At 40.1% G+C, this 16,980-nt stretch overlaps 1 protein-coding gene across 2 annotated transcripts in view; it reads right to left on the bottom strand.

Moving 5' to 3' along the window:
- Nucleotides 1–4,215: 4,215 nt before the first annotated feature.
- Nucleotides 4,216–16,980, bottom strand: part of LOC141265364 (protein MON2 homolog) — a 53,577-nt gene continuing 40,812 nt past the window's right edge. Inside the window, exons 7-9 of one of the 2 annotated variants that reach the window (XM_073678371.1) lie at nucleotides 16,466–16,591; nucleotides 16,151–16,345; nucleotides 4,216–4,430 (exon numbers count right to left, since the gene is read on the bottom strand). In XM_073678371.1, the coding sequence (XP_073534472.1) occupies nucleotides 4,407–4,430; nucleotides 16,151–16,345; nucleotides 16,466–16,591 (345 nt within the window). In that variant the 3' untranslated portion in view covers nucleotides 4,216–4,406. Of the gene's footprint in view, nucleotides 4,431–15,687; nucleotides 16,346–16,465; nucleotides 16,592–16,980 lie in introns of those variants that run through there. The other variant, XM_073678370.1, reaches the window with a different exon arrangement.

Raw genomic sequence — 16,980 nt, 5'->3', positions numbered from 1 at the left:
CCGAATTTGAAATGCCAAGCAAATTCGCTGAACACTAAATACGAGTGCGTGTGCAGGAGCATGTGAGGGACATTGCTGCTGCCCGGACAGCGAACGACACCACAGAACTAAAAACTATCCCCCGACACTTCAAGATGCACCATGACTGTAGCCCCAAACCCTTCCAGGTGCGAGGAATTGACCTTGTTCCCCCTCGCATACGGGAAGGAGATATAGGCAAACGTCTGGCCCAGCGTGAGACCAGATGGATCGCCACCTTGGGGACGATGACTACATCAAGTTTAAACAAAGTACTTAGTTTTTCGTCCTTTCTATGATTGATACACTAGCCACCATCACCATCTGGCTTAGTAGTTTGCGTGTTATTTAACTTTGTTTTTAATATTTTGGTCTTATTTTGTTTTAATTACTCATCACTTTTTTCTTGTGAATCTACCTGCAGCTTGTTCCATTATCTCATGTTCATAGTCTGTGACTGGTCTCCGTATGCAAATTTTCTGGTGAATTGAGGAATCATATATATACAATTGACATCTATATTGAATTGAGGATTCATAGACATATAATTTAACATCTATATGGAAGATACACGGATGATTTCTGGGATGGACATCGGACGGCATTTTATACTTACTATGTATTTTGCCATTGTGTAAATGGGCACATTTAATTATTTATTGTATTATCAATGTATAGTCGCAAGAGGATGATGTTCCACTAATTAATGTTGTTATCATTCCCCTTTTTGTTTTTTGTCATCCTCCATCGATTTTCATTTATTTCTTATTTTTCATGATAGTGAGTAATGTTTTATCTTCTAATATTTCATTGAGTGATGACCAGTCTTTTTCTAAATATTATATTTACTTATACTCACCATGGGATCGGTGTGCGCGTGCCCTCTTCCCTGCTCCGTGAGCGCCCTGCTCCACGGCGTCTCTATGTTGGTCTCGGCATGTGTGGGTGTCATCAGGTCTCTCAGCCTGCCGTGATTGGCTTGACGGCCGGGGGTGGGCGTGCCGCGGGTGCGGTGATCGGCGCATGCTTCACTCAGTCGCTCTCATTTGTGAATCAGTAACCATGTGAGGTATTAACATTCCTCCCTACCTTCCCCTTGAGAAAGCGTGCAGTCGGCACGCGAAACGTGCGTAGTGTCGCAGCACTTACAGCCTCCACAACCCGGGTCAGACTCTCCTTGCCACTATGGGTAAGGATTACTCCTATCGAACCTTGTAGTGTTAAATTAGGGTGCAATTACTACTCTGGGAATACAGGGCAAAATGGATTAAATATCTATTCTTGCACCCCTCTACCTGCCCCATGATTATATCATTTTGAGTGATTACCATTTAATTATATTGATTGGGATCTTTGGTCTGTACCTGAACTTTTCATGTTACCATGTAGTCTATCTCCTGTCCACTTTTTTTCTGATTTTAAACTGCATACAATAAAGTAGATATTTTTAAACTACTCCTGTTGTTTCTCCTGTCAATATACAATTCTTAAGGAGTACTTGAATACTAATTTTGAATAACTAATTATGCCCATGGAATTTTTTCTAATTAACTTATGTAAAGGGGTTGTTTGGCCTCAGGGTACAATGTGCGTGTTGTCAAGATTCTCCGGTGCCAGCGCCAGGAACGGGCGAGAGCATAACTGAAGGTGTGCAATGTGCATACATGTGGTCACGTGCCAACGAGACGTGTGCAGTCTTGCTCTATGCAACTGAATGGAGCGAGGCCGGATAAATGACCACCCGCTCCTGACACTGGAGAATCCTCACTAGTCTGTAGTCACATAAAGTGTCTGCAGACTTTTTACCCCAAGGCCGGACAACCCCTTTAATGAAGATCACCAATAAATGAACATTCTTTTCTAGGTGGTGCTGGCGGAAGATAGATATAACCGCCAGCAATTTGCTGTAAAAGTCATCACAAAGAGGGACCTGCTAGCTGAAGGAGAGGAGCGCGCGATGGTGGAGCGACGTGTGTTACAACTTGCATCTGGCAGCCCCTTCCTTCTTCATGGCACATTCGCCTTTCAGACCAAGGTAAAATTGTGACCAGTTCATTAATATTGGATAAACCATAAAGTGCACTCATCTCTATACACGGAATATATCCACATTTATATATGGTGTTTAACATTTCAGCATTGACAACATTTTAATGTCCTGCTCCTTGTATGTGTAGCTGTCACCTACTTTGGGAACACTGGACAAACCCTGGGGGCCAGGCAATCTGCCTAGAAATATGATGCTGACGGTTAACTTTTTGGGTTTCTCTATTGAAATTTATGGAAAATCTTGGAGTGGTCCAACTGGCTCCCAAAATCTGAAGTCATTTGTCCACCCCTATGGATGTCATTCTTATTGAGTACCTCACAATGGTGAGAAATGCAGAAGTCAACATTACAGTGAGAAGGAATGCCGTACATTTAGCCCATCACATTCTACATTTGTAGCTATATCCACTATATGTGTATACTTAGAATAGCCAATAAACACATAGTAAAAAGAAGAAAGTATCATTATTGCTATTATTATGTAACTATATCTTCATGAGTTAGTGGAATAGAGCTCGACCACAGAAGAAATCACAGAAGAAATAACTGATTATTGAGTGTTAGTAAATGTATGGACGCTACAATGACTTTATCATACGACTGATCTCTACGTCTTGTCTGACAGGAGCTTGTGCTTCTTGGGATGGAGCATGTCACCTGTGGCGAATTCAACCATCTCCTGATGAGGAAGGGGTGTCTTGACATCCCCAGTGCACGGTACAGTAGTCACAGTCTAAGCAATACCGCTATGTATTTTCCATATGAGACTGACTAGATTGATTAGATTGTTAGCTCTAAGGTTCAGGTAAACTCATATCTTCCATTCACAGGGATGTTATTAGTGAAATACTTAGGAAAATATGGCTGCTTTCTTTTCCACTAAAAATAGCACCACACCTGTCCACAGGTTGTGAATGGTATCGCAGCTCATCCTCATTCACTTTAGTGATATGACGTTATTTTTTTAAAGAAAGCCGCCATGTTTTTCTGATCCTGGATAACCCTTTAACAACATATACATTTACACTGTAATGGTGGAAATTGTGTTTCCTTATAGGCAAAAAGGAACTTAAAGAGGTTCTCCACTACTTTACCATTTATCCTTAGGATAGGACATCAATGTCTGATCGGTGGGCGTGCAACACCCGGTACCTCTGTCAATCATCTGTTTACGGTGTCGGCGGTGGCCAGAACTGACCAGTTACAGAACTGCGCAGCACAGCGCCGTCCACCGTTTAGTGGCCGTGGTCGGGTACTGCACGTCCGCTCCCTATTCAAATCAGTATGGGGTTGATGTGCAGTACCCGACCGCGGACACTGTACAGAAACAGCTATGTATTTGAAGGAGAAGATAAAAAAAAGTGATCGGTAGACATGTTACACTTTTAAGATTTTTCTTTTTTTTTCCTTATTATTGGGATTGTCCGTTAATACCTGTGTTCCTAATATTCAGATGAGCAGGTCCAGGTGCACTATAATCAGTGCGATATGTGCGACTCTCCTATTGAACCATAAAAATATAAAATCCTGACAAGTCCTGCCTGTCTAGTCTATTGAGCAGTGTATATTTCTGAGTTTCTCTTCCACTAAATACTATTCTCTCCTCTTCTCTTTCGGCCAGATTCTACGCCGCGGAACTTGTGTGTGGAATTCAACACCTGCATTCTAAGGGCATCATCCACCGGTAACTAGAAATACATCTAATCCTCCACCACCAGTGATGCCTATAGCTATACTCAGCATTACTGAGAATTATAGAGCAGACACTGATAAGAATCCATTTGTCTTCTTCTTCACAGAGACCTCAAGCCTTCTAACATCTTGGTGGCTGCGACGGGCCATATAAAGATTGCCGACTTCGGTCTGGCAGTTGAGAACATCTATGGAGACCGGACAGCCACCGAATACGCTGGGACACCAGGCTTCATGGCTCCTGAGATGCTGGCTGCGGAGGAGTACAATGCTGGGGTAGACTGGTATGCATTTGGCATCATTTTGAACATCATGATTACCAGCAGGTCCAAATACCATCGAGGACTATTCAACGCCTCCAGCAAGGAGGCGAAGAACATCATTAAAAAGGTCAGTGGTATATATTACGTTTCATGTATTATTGTAAATTTCAGAATAAAAACACTAATATATAGCTTTTTTTAAAAAAAATATTGTTTTTTATTATTTTTTATTTTATTTTATTTATGAAGCTGTTATATTAATTAATTTATTTTTTCTTCTTTTGTAGCTCCTCCGGGAAGATCCTGCCAGGCGTCTCGGAGTCAATGGCAACATCAGAGCCCATAGGTTTTTCCAGCGTATTGACTGGGACTCGGTGGAATCCCTTAGAATGTGTCCCCCACATGTTCCTGTGCCAGTAAGTATTAGAGGAGATGTTTTATACAGACTCATAGACATATTTCACATAGCTTTAATCTCTTTTCCAAATTCGTAATGTTACTAACAATAGTGAAGGGGGCTGGTCTTAATAATGAATTAAGTAATGAATCTGAGGTCAGATTTGTCAGTGGAGAGATGGGAAGCCCCCATACATGTTAAATAATCGTCAGTGACAAAATCTGCTGATCATTGACTGACATGCAGTTTGCAGAGGGCCTGCAGCTTTCCTGAACTTTACTACATGCTGTTCTCATGTAATAACCTTCTTGTGTTTTCTTTTTCTCTTATAGCCAAGTAACATCCAGCGCAGCTCCAGACCATTCAATCTCCAAATTCTGGAAGCTGCAGAGGCGAACAACTCAGCCCTCTCAGCAGACCACCAGGCCTTATTTACGGGGTTTTCATTTACCAACATCAGCTGGAAAACCCCAAACCATCCACCAGCTCTTTAACACCATGAGAGCAAGCTGTCTGCCTAAGCCCCAAGAAGAACATCAAAATTAAGAAGATCCGGATGGACAAGAAGTACCTGGACATCAAGAAATAAGCATGTCAGGACTCAAGCCAGGATCAGGACCCCAGACGAACACCGAAGGCATCCCTGTTCAAAAGGATGGCCACAAAGATGGATGAGGTAAGGGAGGTAAGTGCCCAGTAGGGACTTTTCTGTGTGGCATTATGATGTGCCTGGGAATATCATGCACACTACATGCCCCCGACAGTCACAACCTTATGATACTATATGTACAGTGTTACGCTATGTATATAGTACATAAGAGACAAGAAATATTCTAGTTATATTTACCGGTGACAACCGGTGACTATAATTACACTTTTCCCCCTCCTCCATAACAACTCATTGAGCTGTTCTGGGTGACGGGGAAATAAGGTGTGAGATGGCTGGCTATTAAGGGGTGGAAGGAGGCCAGTTTTTTTTTTTTTTTTTTTAAATCATAGCATTTAAAGCTATATTGCTTTGCTATGTAAAATAATTATATTTACCGGTGACTACCGGTGACTATAATTACCCTTTTCCCCCTCCTCCATAACAACTCATTGAGCTGTTCTGGGTGACGGGGAAATAAGGTGTGAGATGGCTGGCTATTAAGGGGTGGAAGGAGGCCAGTTTTTTTTTTTTTTTTTTTTAATCATAGCATTTAAAGCTATATTGCTTTGCTATGTAAAATAATTATATTTACCGGTGACTACCGGTGACTATAATTACCCTTTTCCCCCTCCTCTATAACAACTCATTGAGCTGTTCTGGGTGACGGGGAAATAAGGTGTGAGATGGCTGGCTATTAAGGGGTGGAAGGAGGCCAGTTTTTTTGTTTTTTTTTAATCATAGCATTTAAAGCTATATTGCTTTGCTATGTAAAATAATTATATTTACCGCTGACTACCGGTGACTATAATTACCCTTTTCCCCCTCCTCCATAACAACTCATTGAGCTGTTCTGGGTGACGGGGAAATAAGGTGTGAGATGGCTGGTTATTAAGGGGTAGAAGGAGGCCAGTTTTTTTTGTTTTTTTTAATCATAGCATTTAAAGCTATATTGCTTTGCTATTTAAAATAATTATATTTACCGCTGACTACCGGTGACTATAATTACCCTTTTCCCCCTCCTCCATAACAACTCATTGAGCTGTTCTGGGTGACTGGGAAATAAGGTGTGAGATGGCTGGCTATTAAGGGGTGGAAGGAGGCCAGTTTTTTTTTTTTTTTAAATCATAGCATTTAAAGCTATATTGCTTTGCTATGTAAAATAATTATATTTACCGGTGACTACCGGTGACTATAATTACCCTTTCCCCCCTCCTCCATAACAACTCATTGAGCTGTTCTGGGTGACGGGGAAATAAGGTGTGAGATGGGTGGCTATTAAGGGGTGGAAGGAGGCCAGTTTTTTTTTTTTTTTAAATCATAGCATTTATAGCTATATTGCTTTGCTATGTAAAATAATTATATTTACCGGTGACTATAGTTACACTTTTCCCCCTCCTCCATAACAACTCATTGAGCTGTCCTGGGCGACGGGGAAATAAGGTGTGTGATGGCTAGCTATTAAGGGGTGGAGGAGGCCAGTTTTTTTTTTTTTTAAATCATTGCATTTAAAGCTATATTGCTTTGCTATGTAAAATAATTATATTTACCGGTGACTACCGGTGACTATAATTACCCTTTTCCCCCTCCTCCATAACAACTCATTGAGCTGTTCTGGGTGACGGGGAAATAAGGTGTGAGATGGCTGGTTATTAAGGGGTAGAAGGAGGCCAGTTTTTTTTGTTTTTTTTAATCATAGCATTTAAAGCTATATTGCTTTGCTATTTAAAATAATTATATTTACCGCTGACTACCGGTGACTATAATTACCCTTTTCCCCCTCCTCCATAACAACTCATTGAGCTGTTCTGGGTGACTGGTAAATAAGGTGTGAGATGGCTGGCTATTAAGGGGTGGAAGGAGGCCAGTTTTTTTTTTTTTTTTTTTAAATCATAGCATTTAAAGCTATATTGCTTTGCTATGTAAAATAATTATATTTACCGGTGACTACAATTACCCTTTTCCCCCTCCTCCATAACAACTCATTGAGCTGTTCTGGGTGACGGGGAAATAAGGTGTGAGATGGCTGGTTATTAAGGGGTGGAAGGAGGCCAGTTTTTTTTGTTTTCTTTAATCATAGCATTTAAAGCTATATTGCTTTGCTATTTAAAATAATTATATTTACCGCTGACTACCGGTGACTATAATTACCCTTTTCCCCCTCCTCCATAACAACTCATTGAGCTGTTCTGGGTGACTGGGAAATAAGGTGTGAGATGGCTGGCTATTAAGGGGTGGAAGGAGGCCAGTTTTTTTTTTTTCTTAAATCATAGCATTTAAAGCTATATTGCTTTGCTATGTAAAATAAATATATTTACTGGTGACTACCGGTGACTATAGTTACACTTTCCCCCCTCTTCCATAACAACTCATTGAGCTGTCCTGGGCGACGGGGAAATAAGGTGTGTGATGGCTAGCTATTAAGGGGTGGAAGGAGGCCAGTTTTTTAGTTTTTTTTTAATCATAGCATTTAAAGCTATATTGCTTTGCTATGTAAAATAATTATATTTACCGCTGACTACCGGTGACTATAATTACCCTTTTCCCCCTCCTCCATAACAACTCATTGAGCTGTTCTGGGTGACTGGGAAATAAGGTGTGAGATGGCTGGCTATTAAGGGGTGGAAGGAGGCCAGTTTTTTTTTTTTTTTTTTTTTTTTTTTTAAATCATAGCATTTAAAGCTATATTGCTTTGCTATGTAAAATAAATATATTTACTGGTGACTACCGGTGACTATAGTTACACTTTCCCCCCTCTTCCATAACAACTCATTGAGCTGTCCTGGGCGACGGGGAAATAAGGTGTGAGATGGCTGGCTATTAAGGGGTGGAGGAGGCCAGTTTTTTTTTTTTTTTTAAATCATAGCATTTAAAGCTATATTGCTTTGCTATGTAAAATAATTATATTTACCGGTGACTACCGGTGACTATAATTACCCTTTCCCCACTCCTTCATAACAACTCATTGAGCTGTCCTGGGCGACGGGGAAATAAGGTGTGTGATGGCTGGCTATTAAGGGGTGGAGGTGGCCAGTTTTTGTTTTTTTTTTAAATCATTGCATTTAAAGCTATATTGCTTTGCTATGTAAAATAATTATATTTACCGGTGACTACCAGTGACTATAGTTACACTTTTCCCCCTCCTCCATAACAACTCATTGAGCTGTTCTGGGTGACGGGAAATAATGTGTGAGATGGCTGGCTATTAAGGGGTGGAAGGAGGCCAGTTTTTTTTTTTTTTTTTTTTTTTTTTTAAATCATAGCATTTAAAGCTATATTGCTTTACTATGTAAAATAATTATATTTACCGGTGACTACCGGTGACTATAATTACCCTTTTCCCCCTCCTCCATAACAACTCATTGAGCTGTTCTGGGTGACGGGGAAATAAGGTGTGAGATGGCTGGCTATTAAGGGGTGCAAGGAGGCCAGTTTTTTTGTTTTTTTTTTAATCATAGCATTTAAAGCTATATTGCTTTGCTATGTAAAATAATTATATTTACCGGTGACTACCGGTGACTATAATTACCCTTTTCCCCCTCCTCTATAACAACTCATTGAGCTGTTCTGGGTGACGGGGAAATAAGGTGTGAGATGGCTGGCTATTAAGGGGTGGAAGGAGGCCAGTTTTTTTGTTTTTTTTTAATCATAGCATTTAAAGCTATATTGCTTTGCTATGTAAAATAATTATATTTACCGGTGACTACCGGTGACTATAATTACCCTTTTCCCCCTCCTCCATAACAACTCATTGAGCTGTTCTGGGTGACGGGGAAATAAGGTGTGAGATGGCTGGTTATTAAGGGGTAGAAGGAGGCCAGTTTTTTTTGTTTTTTTTAATCATAGCATTTAAAGCTATATTGCTTTGCTATTTAAAATAATTATATTTACCGCTGACTACCGGTGACTATAATTACCCTTTTCCCCCTCCTCCATAACAACTCATTGAGCTGTTCTGGGTGACTGGGAAATAAGGTGTGAGATGGCTGGCTATTAAGGGGTGGAAGGAGGCCAGTTTTTTTTTTTTTTTTTTAAATCATAGCATTTAAAGCTATATTGCTTTGCTATGTAAAATAATTATATTTACCGGTGACTACAGGTGACTATAATTACCCTTTCCCCCCTCCTCCATAACAACTCATTGAGCTGTTCTGGGTGACGGGGAAATAAGGTGTGAGATGGGTGGCTATTAAGGGGTGGAAGGAGGCCAGTTTTTTTTTTTTTTTAAATCATAGCATTTAAAGCTATATTGCTTTGCTATGTAAAATAATTATATTTACCGGTGACTATAGTTACACTTTTCCCCCTCCTCCATAACAACTCATTGAGCTGTCCTGGGCGACGGGGAAATAAGGTGTGTGATGGCTAGCTATTAAGGGGTGGAGGAGGCCAGTTTGTTTTTTTTTTAAATCATTGCATTTAAAGCTATATTGCTTTGCTATGTAAAATAATTATATTTACCGGTGACTACCGGTGACTATAATTACCCTTTTCCCCCTACTCCATAACAACTCATTGAGCTGTTCTGGGTGACGGGGAAATAAGGTGTGTGATGGCTAGCTATTAAGAGGTGGAGGAGGCCAGTTTTTTTTTTTTGTTTTTTTTTAATCATAGCATTTAAAGCTATATTACTTTGCTATGTAAAATAATTATATTTACCGGTGACTACCGGTGACTATAATTACCCTTTCCCCCCTCCTCCATAACAACTCATTGAGCTGTTCTGGGCGACGGGGAAATAAGGTGCGAGATGGCTGGCTATTAAGGGGTGGAAGGAGGCCAGTTTTTTTTCTTTTTTTAAATCACATCATTTAAAGCTATATTGCTTTGCTATGTAAAATAATTATATTTACTGGTGACTACCGGTGACTATAATTACCCTTTTCCCCCTCCTCCATAACAACTCATTGAGCTGTTCTGGGTGACAGGGAAATAAGGTGTGAGATGGCTGGCTATTAAGGGGTGGAAGTAGGCCAGTTTTTTTTTTTTTTTAATCATAGCACTTAAAGCTATATTGCTTTGCTATGTAAAATAATTATATTTACCGTTGACTACCGGTGACTATAATCACCCTTTTCCCCCTCCTCCATAACAACTCATTGAGCTGTTCTGGGTGACGGGGAAATAAGGTGAGTGATGGCTGGCTATTAAGGGGTGGAGGAGGCCAGTTTTTTTGTTTTTTTTTAATCATAGCATGTAAAGCTATATTGCTTTGCTATGTAAAATAATTATATTTACCGGTGACTACCGTTGACTATAGTGACACTTTTCCCCCTCCTCCATTACAACTCATTGAGCTGTCCTGGGTGACGGGGAAATAAGGTGAGTGATGGCTGGCTATTAAGGGGTGGAGGAGGCCAGTTTTTTTTTTTAAATCATAGCAATTAAAGCTATATTGCTTTGCTGTGTAAAATAATTATATTTACCGGTGACTATAGTTACACTTTTCCCCCTCCTCGATAACAACTCATTTAGCTGTCCTGGGCGACGGGGAAATAAGGTGAGTGATGGCTGGCTATTAAGGGGTGGATGAGGCCAGTTTTTTTTTTTTAGTTTTTAAATCATAGCATTTAAAGCTATATTGCTTTGCTATGTACAATATGTAAAATAATTATATTTACCTGTGACTACCGATGACTATAGTTATACTTTTCCCCCTCCTCCATAATAACTCATTGAGTTGTCCTGGGTGACGGGGAAATAAGGTGTGAGGTGGCTGGCTATTAAGGGGTGGAAGAGGCCAGTTTTTTTTTTTTTTTTAGTTTTTAAATCATAGCATATAAAGCTATATTACTTTGCTATGTAAAATAATTATATTTACCGGTGACTATAATTACCCTTTTCCCCCTCCTCCATAACAACTCCTTGAGCTGTTCTGGGTGACGGGGAAATAAGGTGTGAGATGGCTGGCTATTAAGGGGTGGAAGGAGGCCAGTTTTTTTTAAATCATAGCATTTAAAACTATATTGCTTTGCTATGTAAAATAATTTTATTTATCGGTGACTACTCATGACTATAGTTACACTTTTCCCCCTCCTCCATAACAACTCATTGAGCTGGTCTGGGCGACGGGGAAATAAGGTGTGAGATGGCTGGCTGTTAAGGGGTGGAGGAGGCCAGTTTTTTTTTTGGTGTTTTTTTTTTAAATCATAGCATTTAAAGCTATGTTGCTTTGCTATGTAAAATAATTATATTTGCCGGTGACTATAATTACCCTTTCCCCCCTCCTCCATAACAACTCATTGAGTTATCCTGGGTGACGGGGAAATAAGGTGAGTGATGGCTGGCTACTAAGGGGTGGATGAGGCCAGTTTTTTTTTTGGTGTTTTTTTTTTAAATCATAGCATTTAAAGCTATATTGCTTTGCTATGTAAAATAATTATATTTACCAGTGACTACCGGTGACTATAGTTATACTTTTCCCCCTTCTCCATAACAACTCATTGAGCTGACTTGGATGACGGGGAAATAAGGTATGAGATGGCTGGCTATTAAGGGGTGGAGGAGGCCAGTTTTTTTTTTTTAGTTTTTAAATCATAGCATATAAAGCTATATTGCTTTGCTATGTAAAATAATTATATTTACCGGTGACTACCGGTGACTATAGTTACACTTTTCCCCCTCCTCCATAACAACTCATTCAGCTGTCCTGGGCGACGGGGAAATAAGGTGTGAGATGGCTGGCTGTTAAGGGGTGGAGGAGGCCATTTTTTTTTTTTAGTTTTTAAATCATAGCATTTAAAGCTATATTGCTTTGCTATGTAAGATAATTATATTTGCCGGCGACTATAATTACCCTTTTCCCTTTCCTCCATAACAACTCATTGAGTTATCCTGGGTGACGGGGAAATAAGGTGAGTGATGGCTGGCTACTAAGGGGTGGATGAGGCCAGTTTTTTTTTTGGTGTTTTTTTTTTTAAATCATAGCATTTAAAGCTATATTGCTTTGCTATGTAAAATAATTATATTTACCGGTGACTACCAGTGACTATAGTTATACTTTTCCCCCTTCTCCATAACAACTCATTGAGCTGACTTGGATGACGGGGAAATAAGGTGTGAGATGGCTGGCTATTAAGGGGTGGAGGAGGCCAGTTTTTTTTTTTTTTTAGTTTTAAAATCATAGCATATAAAGCTATATTGCTTTGCTATGTAAAATAATTATATTTACCGGTGACTATAATTACCCTTTTCCCCCTCCTCCATAACAACTCATTCAGCTGTCCTGGGTGACGGGGAAATAAGGTGAGTGATGGCTGGCTATTAAGGGGTGGAGGAGGCTAGTTTTTTTTTTTTAAATCATAGCATTTAAAGCTATATTGCTTTGCTATGTAAAATAACTATATTTACCGGTGACTACCAGTGACTATAGTTACACTTTTCCCCCTCCTCCATAACAACTCATTGAGCTGGTCTGGGCGACTGGAAAATAAGGTGTGATATGGCTGGCTATTAAGGGGTGGACGAGGCCCGATTTTTTTATTTTATAGTTTTTAAATCATAGCATTTAAAGCTATATGGCTTTGCTATGTAAAATAATTATATTTACCGGTGACTATAGTTACACTTTTCCCCCTCCTCCATAACAACTCATTGAGCTGGTCTGGGCGACAGGGAAATAAGGTGTGAGATGGCTGGCTGTTAAGGGGTGGAAGAGGCCAGTTTTTTTTTTTTTTTTTTAGTTTTTAAATCATTGCATTTAAAGCTATATTGCTTTGCAATATAAAATAATTATATTTACCGGTGACTATAATTACCCTTTTCCCCCTCCTCCATAACAACTCATTGAGCTATCCTGGGTGACGGGGTAATAAGCTGAGTGATGGCTGGCTATTAAGGGGTGGAGGAGGCCAGTTTTTTTTTTTGTTGCTTTTTTTAAAAAAATCATAGCATTTAAAGCTATATTGCTTTGCTATGGAAAATAATTATATTTACCGGTGACTATAGTTATACTTTTCCCCTTCCTCCATAAAAACTCATTGAGCTGACCTGGATGATGGGGAAATAAGGTGTGAGACGGCTGGCTATTAAGGGGTGGAAGGAGGCCAGGTTTTTTTTTTTTTTTTTAAATCATAGCATTTAAAGCTATATTGCTTTGCTATGTAAAATAAATATATTTACCGGTGACTATAGTTACACTTTCCCCCCTCTTCCATAACAACTCATTGAGCTGTCCTGGGCGACGGGGAAATAAGGTGTGTGATGGCTAGCTATTAAGGGGTGGAGGAGGCCAGTTTTTTTTAAATCATAGCATTTAAAACTATATTGCTTTGCTATGTAAAATCATTTTATTTACCGGTGACTACCGATGACTATAGTTATACTTTTCCTCCTCCTCCATAACAACTCATTGAGCTGGTCTGGGCGACGGGGAAATGAGGTGTGAGATGGCTGGTTATTAAGGGGTGGAGGATTCCAGTTTTTTTTTTTTTAAATCATAGCATTTAAAGCTATATTGCTTTGCTATGTAAAATAATTATATTTATCGGTGACTACTCATGACTATAGTTACACTTTTCCCCCTCCTCCATAACAACTCATTGAGCTGGTCTGGGCGACGGGGAAATGAGGTGTGAGATGGCTGGTTATTAAGGGGTGGAGGAGGCTAGTTTTTTATTTAGATTTTTAAGCAAGATAGTTAAAATATAACATTTATTAGATATATATTAAACATTTTTTTTTTTTCCAAGTTAAAAAACCATAATGGGCCAAATAGTGAACCCTGGGTCTTTTGAATTATTCTCAATAAACTATGATAGTATATACATGCGAACCACACCTCAACATATCAAATGCCAAGTGTATACGGCCTAGAAATAAATCAACCTCAACTCATCCTGATCATGGGATTTAGACACTATCCTTGCCAATATTAGTTGGCCTTTTTTTAAATATATATTACATACCAATCATAAAGGGATACCATGTGTGCGCTCAAAAAATAGGTATACAATAAACTCCCATATGCCCTTGAAACGCAGAAGGTACCATGGATTATACAGTAAAATCCCACATGACCTCTATTCAAATAGGTACCGTGGACTATGTCAGGGAAAATCAGCAAAACCCCACTGAAGGAATCCTTCGGGTTGTTGTTATATCAAGCAAAATGAAACAATCTCACCCAATCCTAAAGTGCATCATGGCTTGATTCATCCTGGTGTAATGTCATCCTCAAATACATGACCAAAACATTCTGGAGGTATCCTGCTCCCAACGCGTTTCCTCCTAAAGTAGATTCATTAGGGGAGACTGAAAAAAGGGGCTGAGGGTCTCCACCATTTCAAACAGCCCTTATCCTCCTTTCAAAAGACCCAGGGTTCCACCTGTCACTTCCTACACCGTGACTCCTTTAAACTGCCGCGCTAACCGACACGCCGCTACGTCACTTTCGGTCACGTGGGCTAGTTTATCCGGTATCTGGAACGCAAACCATCGGGTGGAACGCATATGGAATCCCGCCAACGTCACATCTGGTGACGTCCTTCCTGTTTCCGGTAAATGGAATGCATGCATATAGAAATGAAGTGCATCGCAAAGCACACTAGCGCTACAAAACCAGCCAGAACCGGACTCCAGACAGCGGTGGCCGGGGAGGGAGGGACAACAAAAACCACTCTCTCACACACACAGACTGGGAGGTACAATACCCCTCCTCTCCTACATTTACAGATATATAATCACCACTACAAACCTGCAGCAATATATCAAACAATGGGACCAGATGATTTATAATAATTCAACTTTTTAGAAAAGGAAATATCCATCGTCCCACCCCTTAAGGGTTAAGCATGGCTCCCCACCATAGGGCTTATTATAACCAAATAACTAGGTAGGCATGAGTAGGAGGCTAAGACAAACACGCATTTGTCCACTAAAACCATTTGCAACATTGTCCAAAGGGCCAAACCAAAGGTCAGCATCTGAAGTACGGGATAGAAAAGATTAATAGATGATACGTTACTGGAGGTATATTAAATATGAGAAACCCTGGTGAGAAAAAAACATGGCCCCATAAAAAGTCCAAAGGGATACAGCATGGCACATATGATCCTTTCTACACTGGCCCTAGGCCCCAATCCCTACCTGGCAGCGGAGGTTGGCACCCTAGACCTGCGCAGTGGCGCCCCCACTCAACGTCGGTTGTCCCTACACTCCTTTCCCTAGATGGTCCCTCAACCAATAGGAAACATTTATACGAGATTTGTTCATTCAGTCCACTAGGTGCCAGCGTACGTAGATAATGTATCCATTTGGCCTCTCTCTGAAGTAGAGCCTTATCCCAATTACCACCTCTCAGTGGAAACTTGACCTTATCAATACCTATGAATCTGACCAAATAAACTTTGCCCTCATGCATAGTATTGACATGTTTAGACAGGGGTGTATCCTTCCAATAGGTGGTACTAGAGTTCAAGTCCTCTTCCTCTCTGAAGAGGCAATTTGCACATTTAATTTCCCAGAGGAGCATGCATGGCGTATAAGTCTCCTCACTCTGGCATTTCACTCTCCATAAGGAGAAATCTTACCCTTTGGGTCCTAGTCTTAAGCCTCTCACCCAGCCAAATCAGATCTCTTACTTTGCACTGATGAGAGGCAACACTGCAAAACAGTCTGCAAACTGAGATTCTGGTTTGATTTTATCTTAAGTCATATGGCAAGGCTTGTTAAAGAGTTGATATTGACTTTTAGAATTGCTACTTCCAATAGGTGGAGCTAGAGTTCAAGTCCTCTTTCTCTCCGAAGAGGCAATTTGTATATTTAGTTTGCTGTAACACACCCTTAAGTGTGACACCATGCGGATTGATGGGGATCTGGGTTCCGGAGCCCCCAACGATAGCTCAAAAGACTTTTAGAAAAGTACGGTACACAGGCAGAAGAGCTCGCCTCCTGCAGGAGCAAATGCAGAAAACGGTCTGGGGGATTATAGACTTTCTATGTAGCCCATACATTGTTCCGTGTGCTCCTTCATACAGAAGCTGATCAAATCTGCCTCCTGAGCTCAGCACTTTGAAAAAAGATAAAAAAATTCTAGAACATGCACTAAAGCACCCCAGAAAATGTAAAATAAATGTATTGCCTTACCAAAAGGCCATAAAATTGCTTAATAAGTACAGATACAACTCGGAGCAGTCTCATACATATAGGAAAGTAGGGTTTCTCAACAGGAGCAGGAGAAGAATTACTACTGGAGCCTTGGCGGAATTTAATATTTGGCGAAAAGAGCTTGATCACAAGAGGACACACGCGTTCTTTCAATAGGAAACTAAATTCTTGATGCTGTAAAATAAAAAAAAATAAAAAAGTGGAATTAGCAAAAGCAAAAATAGTATTAGACTTTTCTCTATAAACTTATTACCCACCTCACAGTTTCAGACATGAAGCAACAGCTGTAATTACCTGCAAGAAAACTTGTGGAAAGTCATTAAGGACCGATTCCAGAAGTTCCAAGCCAAACGTCCTTGTCATTTCTGTCATTCCTACCAGCCAGTAGGGAGCATCAGCATTAACCAGCTGACACAAATCCTAAGGAAGTCAGGGGAAACCATTAATAGGATTATTAAATAACAATAATCAATAAAGCAAAACTCTAGGAAACACCGTTGAAAGCTGCACCACTCATCTTTAGGGCTCGTGTAGATGACCATACTATTAGTCAAAACATCAGATCGCACTCTGACCAATGTTAGTCTATGAGGTTGTGCACGTCTGATTTTTTCCTTGAATAGAGCTGGACTGAGGAGAAAAATCACAGCATGCTGAGTTTGATCCAATATTCGGATCGCACTCAGCCATGCAAGTTAATGAGTGCGCAGAAAACATTGGACTGCACTTGGATGACATCTAAGTGCAGTCCAATTATCACAGACTAACAGAATGGAGGAGATGGAGAATATTTTGGGCACACTATTAAA

The sequence above is a fragment of the Phyllobates terribilis genome, unplaced genomic scaffold (assembly GCF_046119375.1).
Source record: "Phyllobates terribilis strain yellow unplaced genomic scaffold, ASM4611937v1 Scaffold_4__5_contigs__length_816908805, whole genome shotgun sequence".
In the NCBI taxonomy this organism is placed as follows: Eukaryota; Metazoa; Chordata; class Amphibia; order Anura; family Dendrobatidae; genus Phyllobates; species Phyllobates terribilis.
This window is presented reverse-complemented; position numbering and strand designations above follow the sequence as displayed.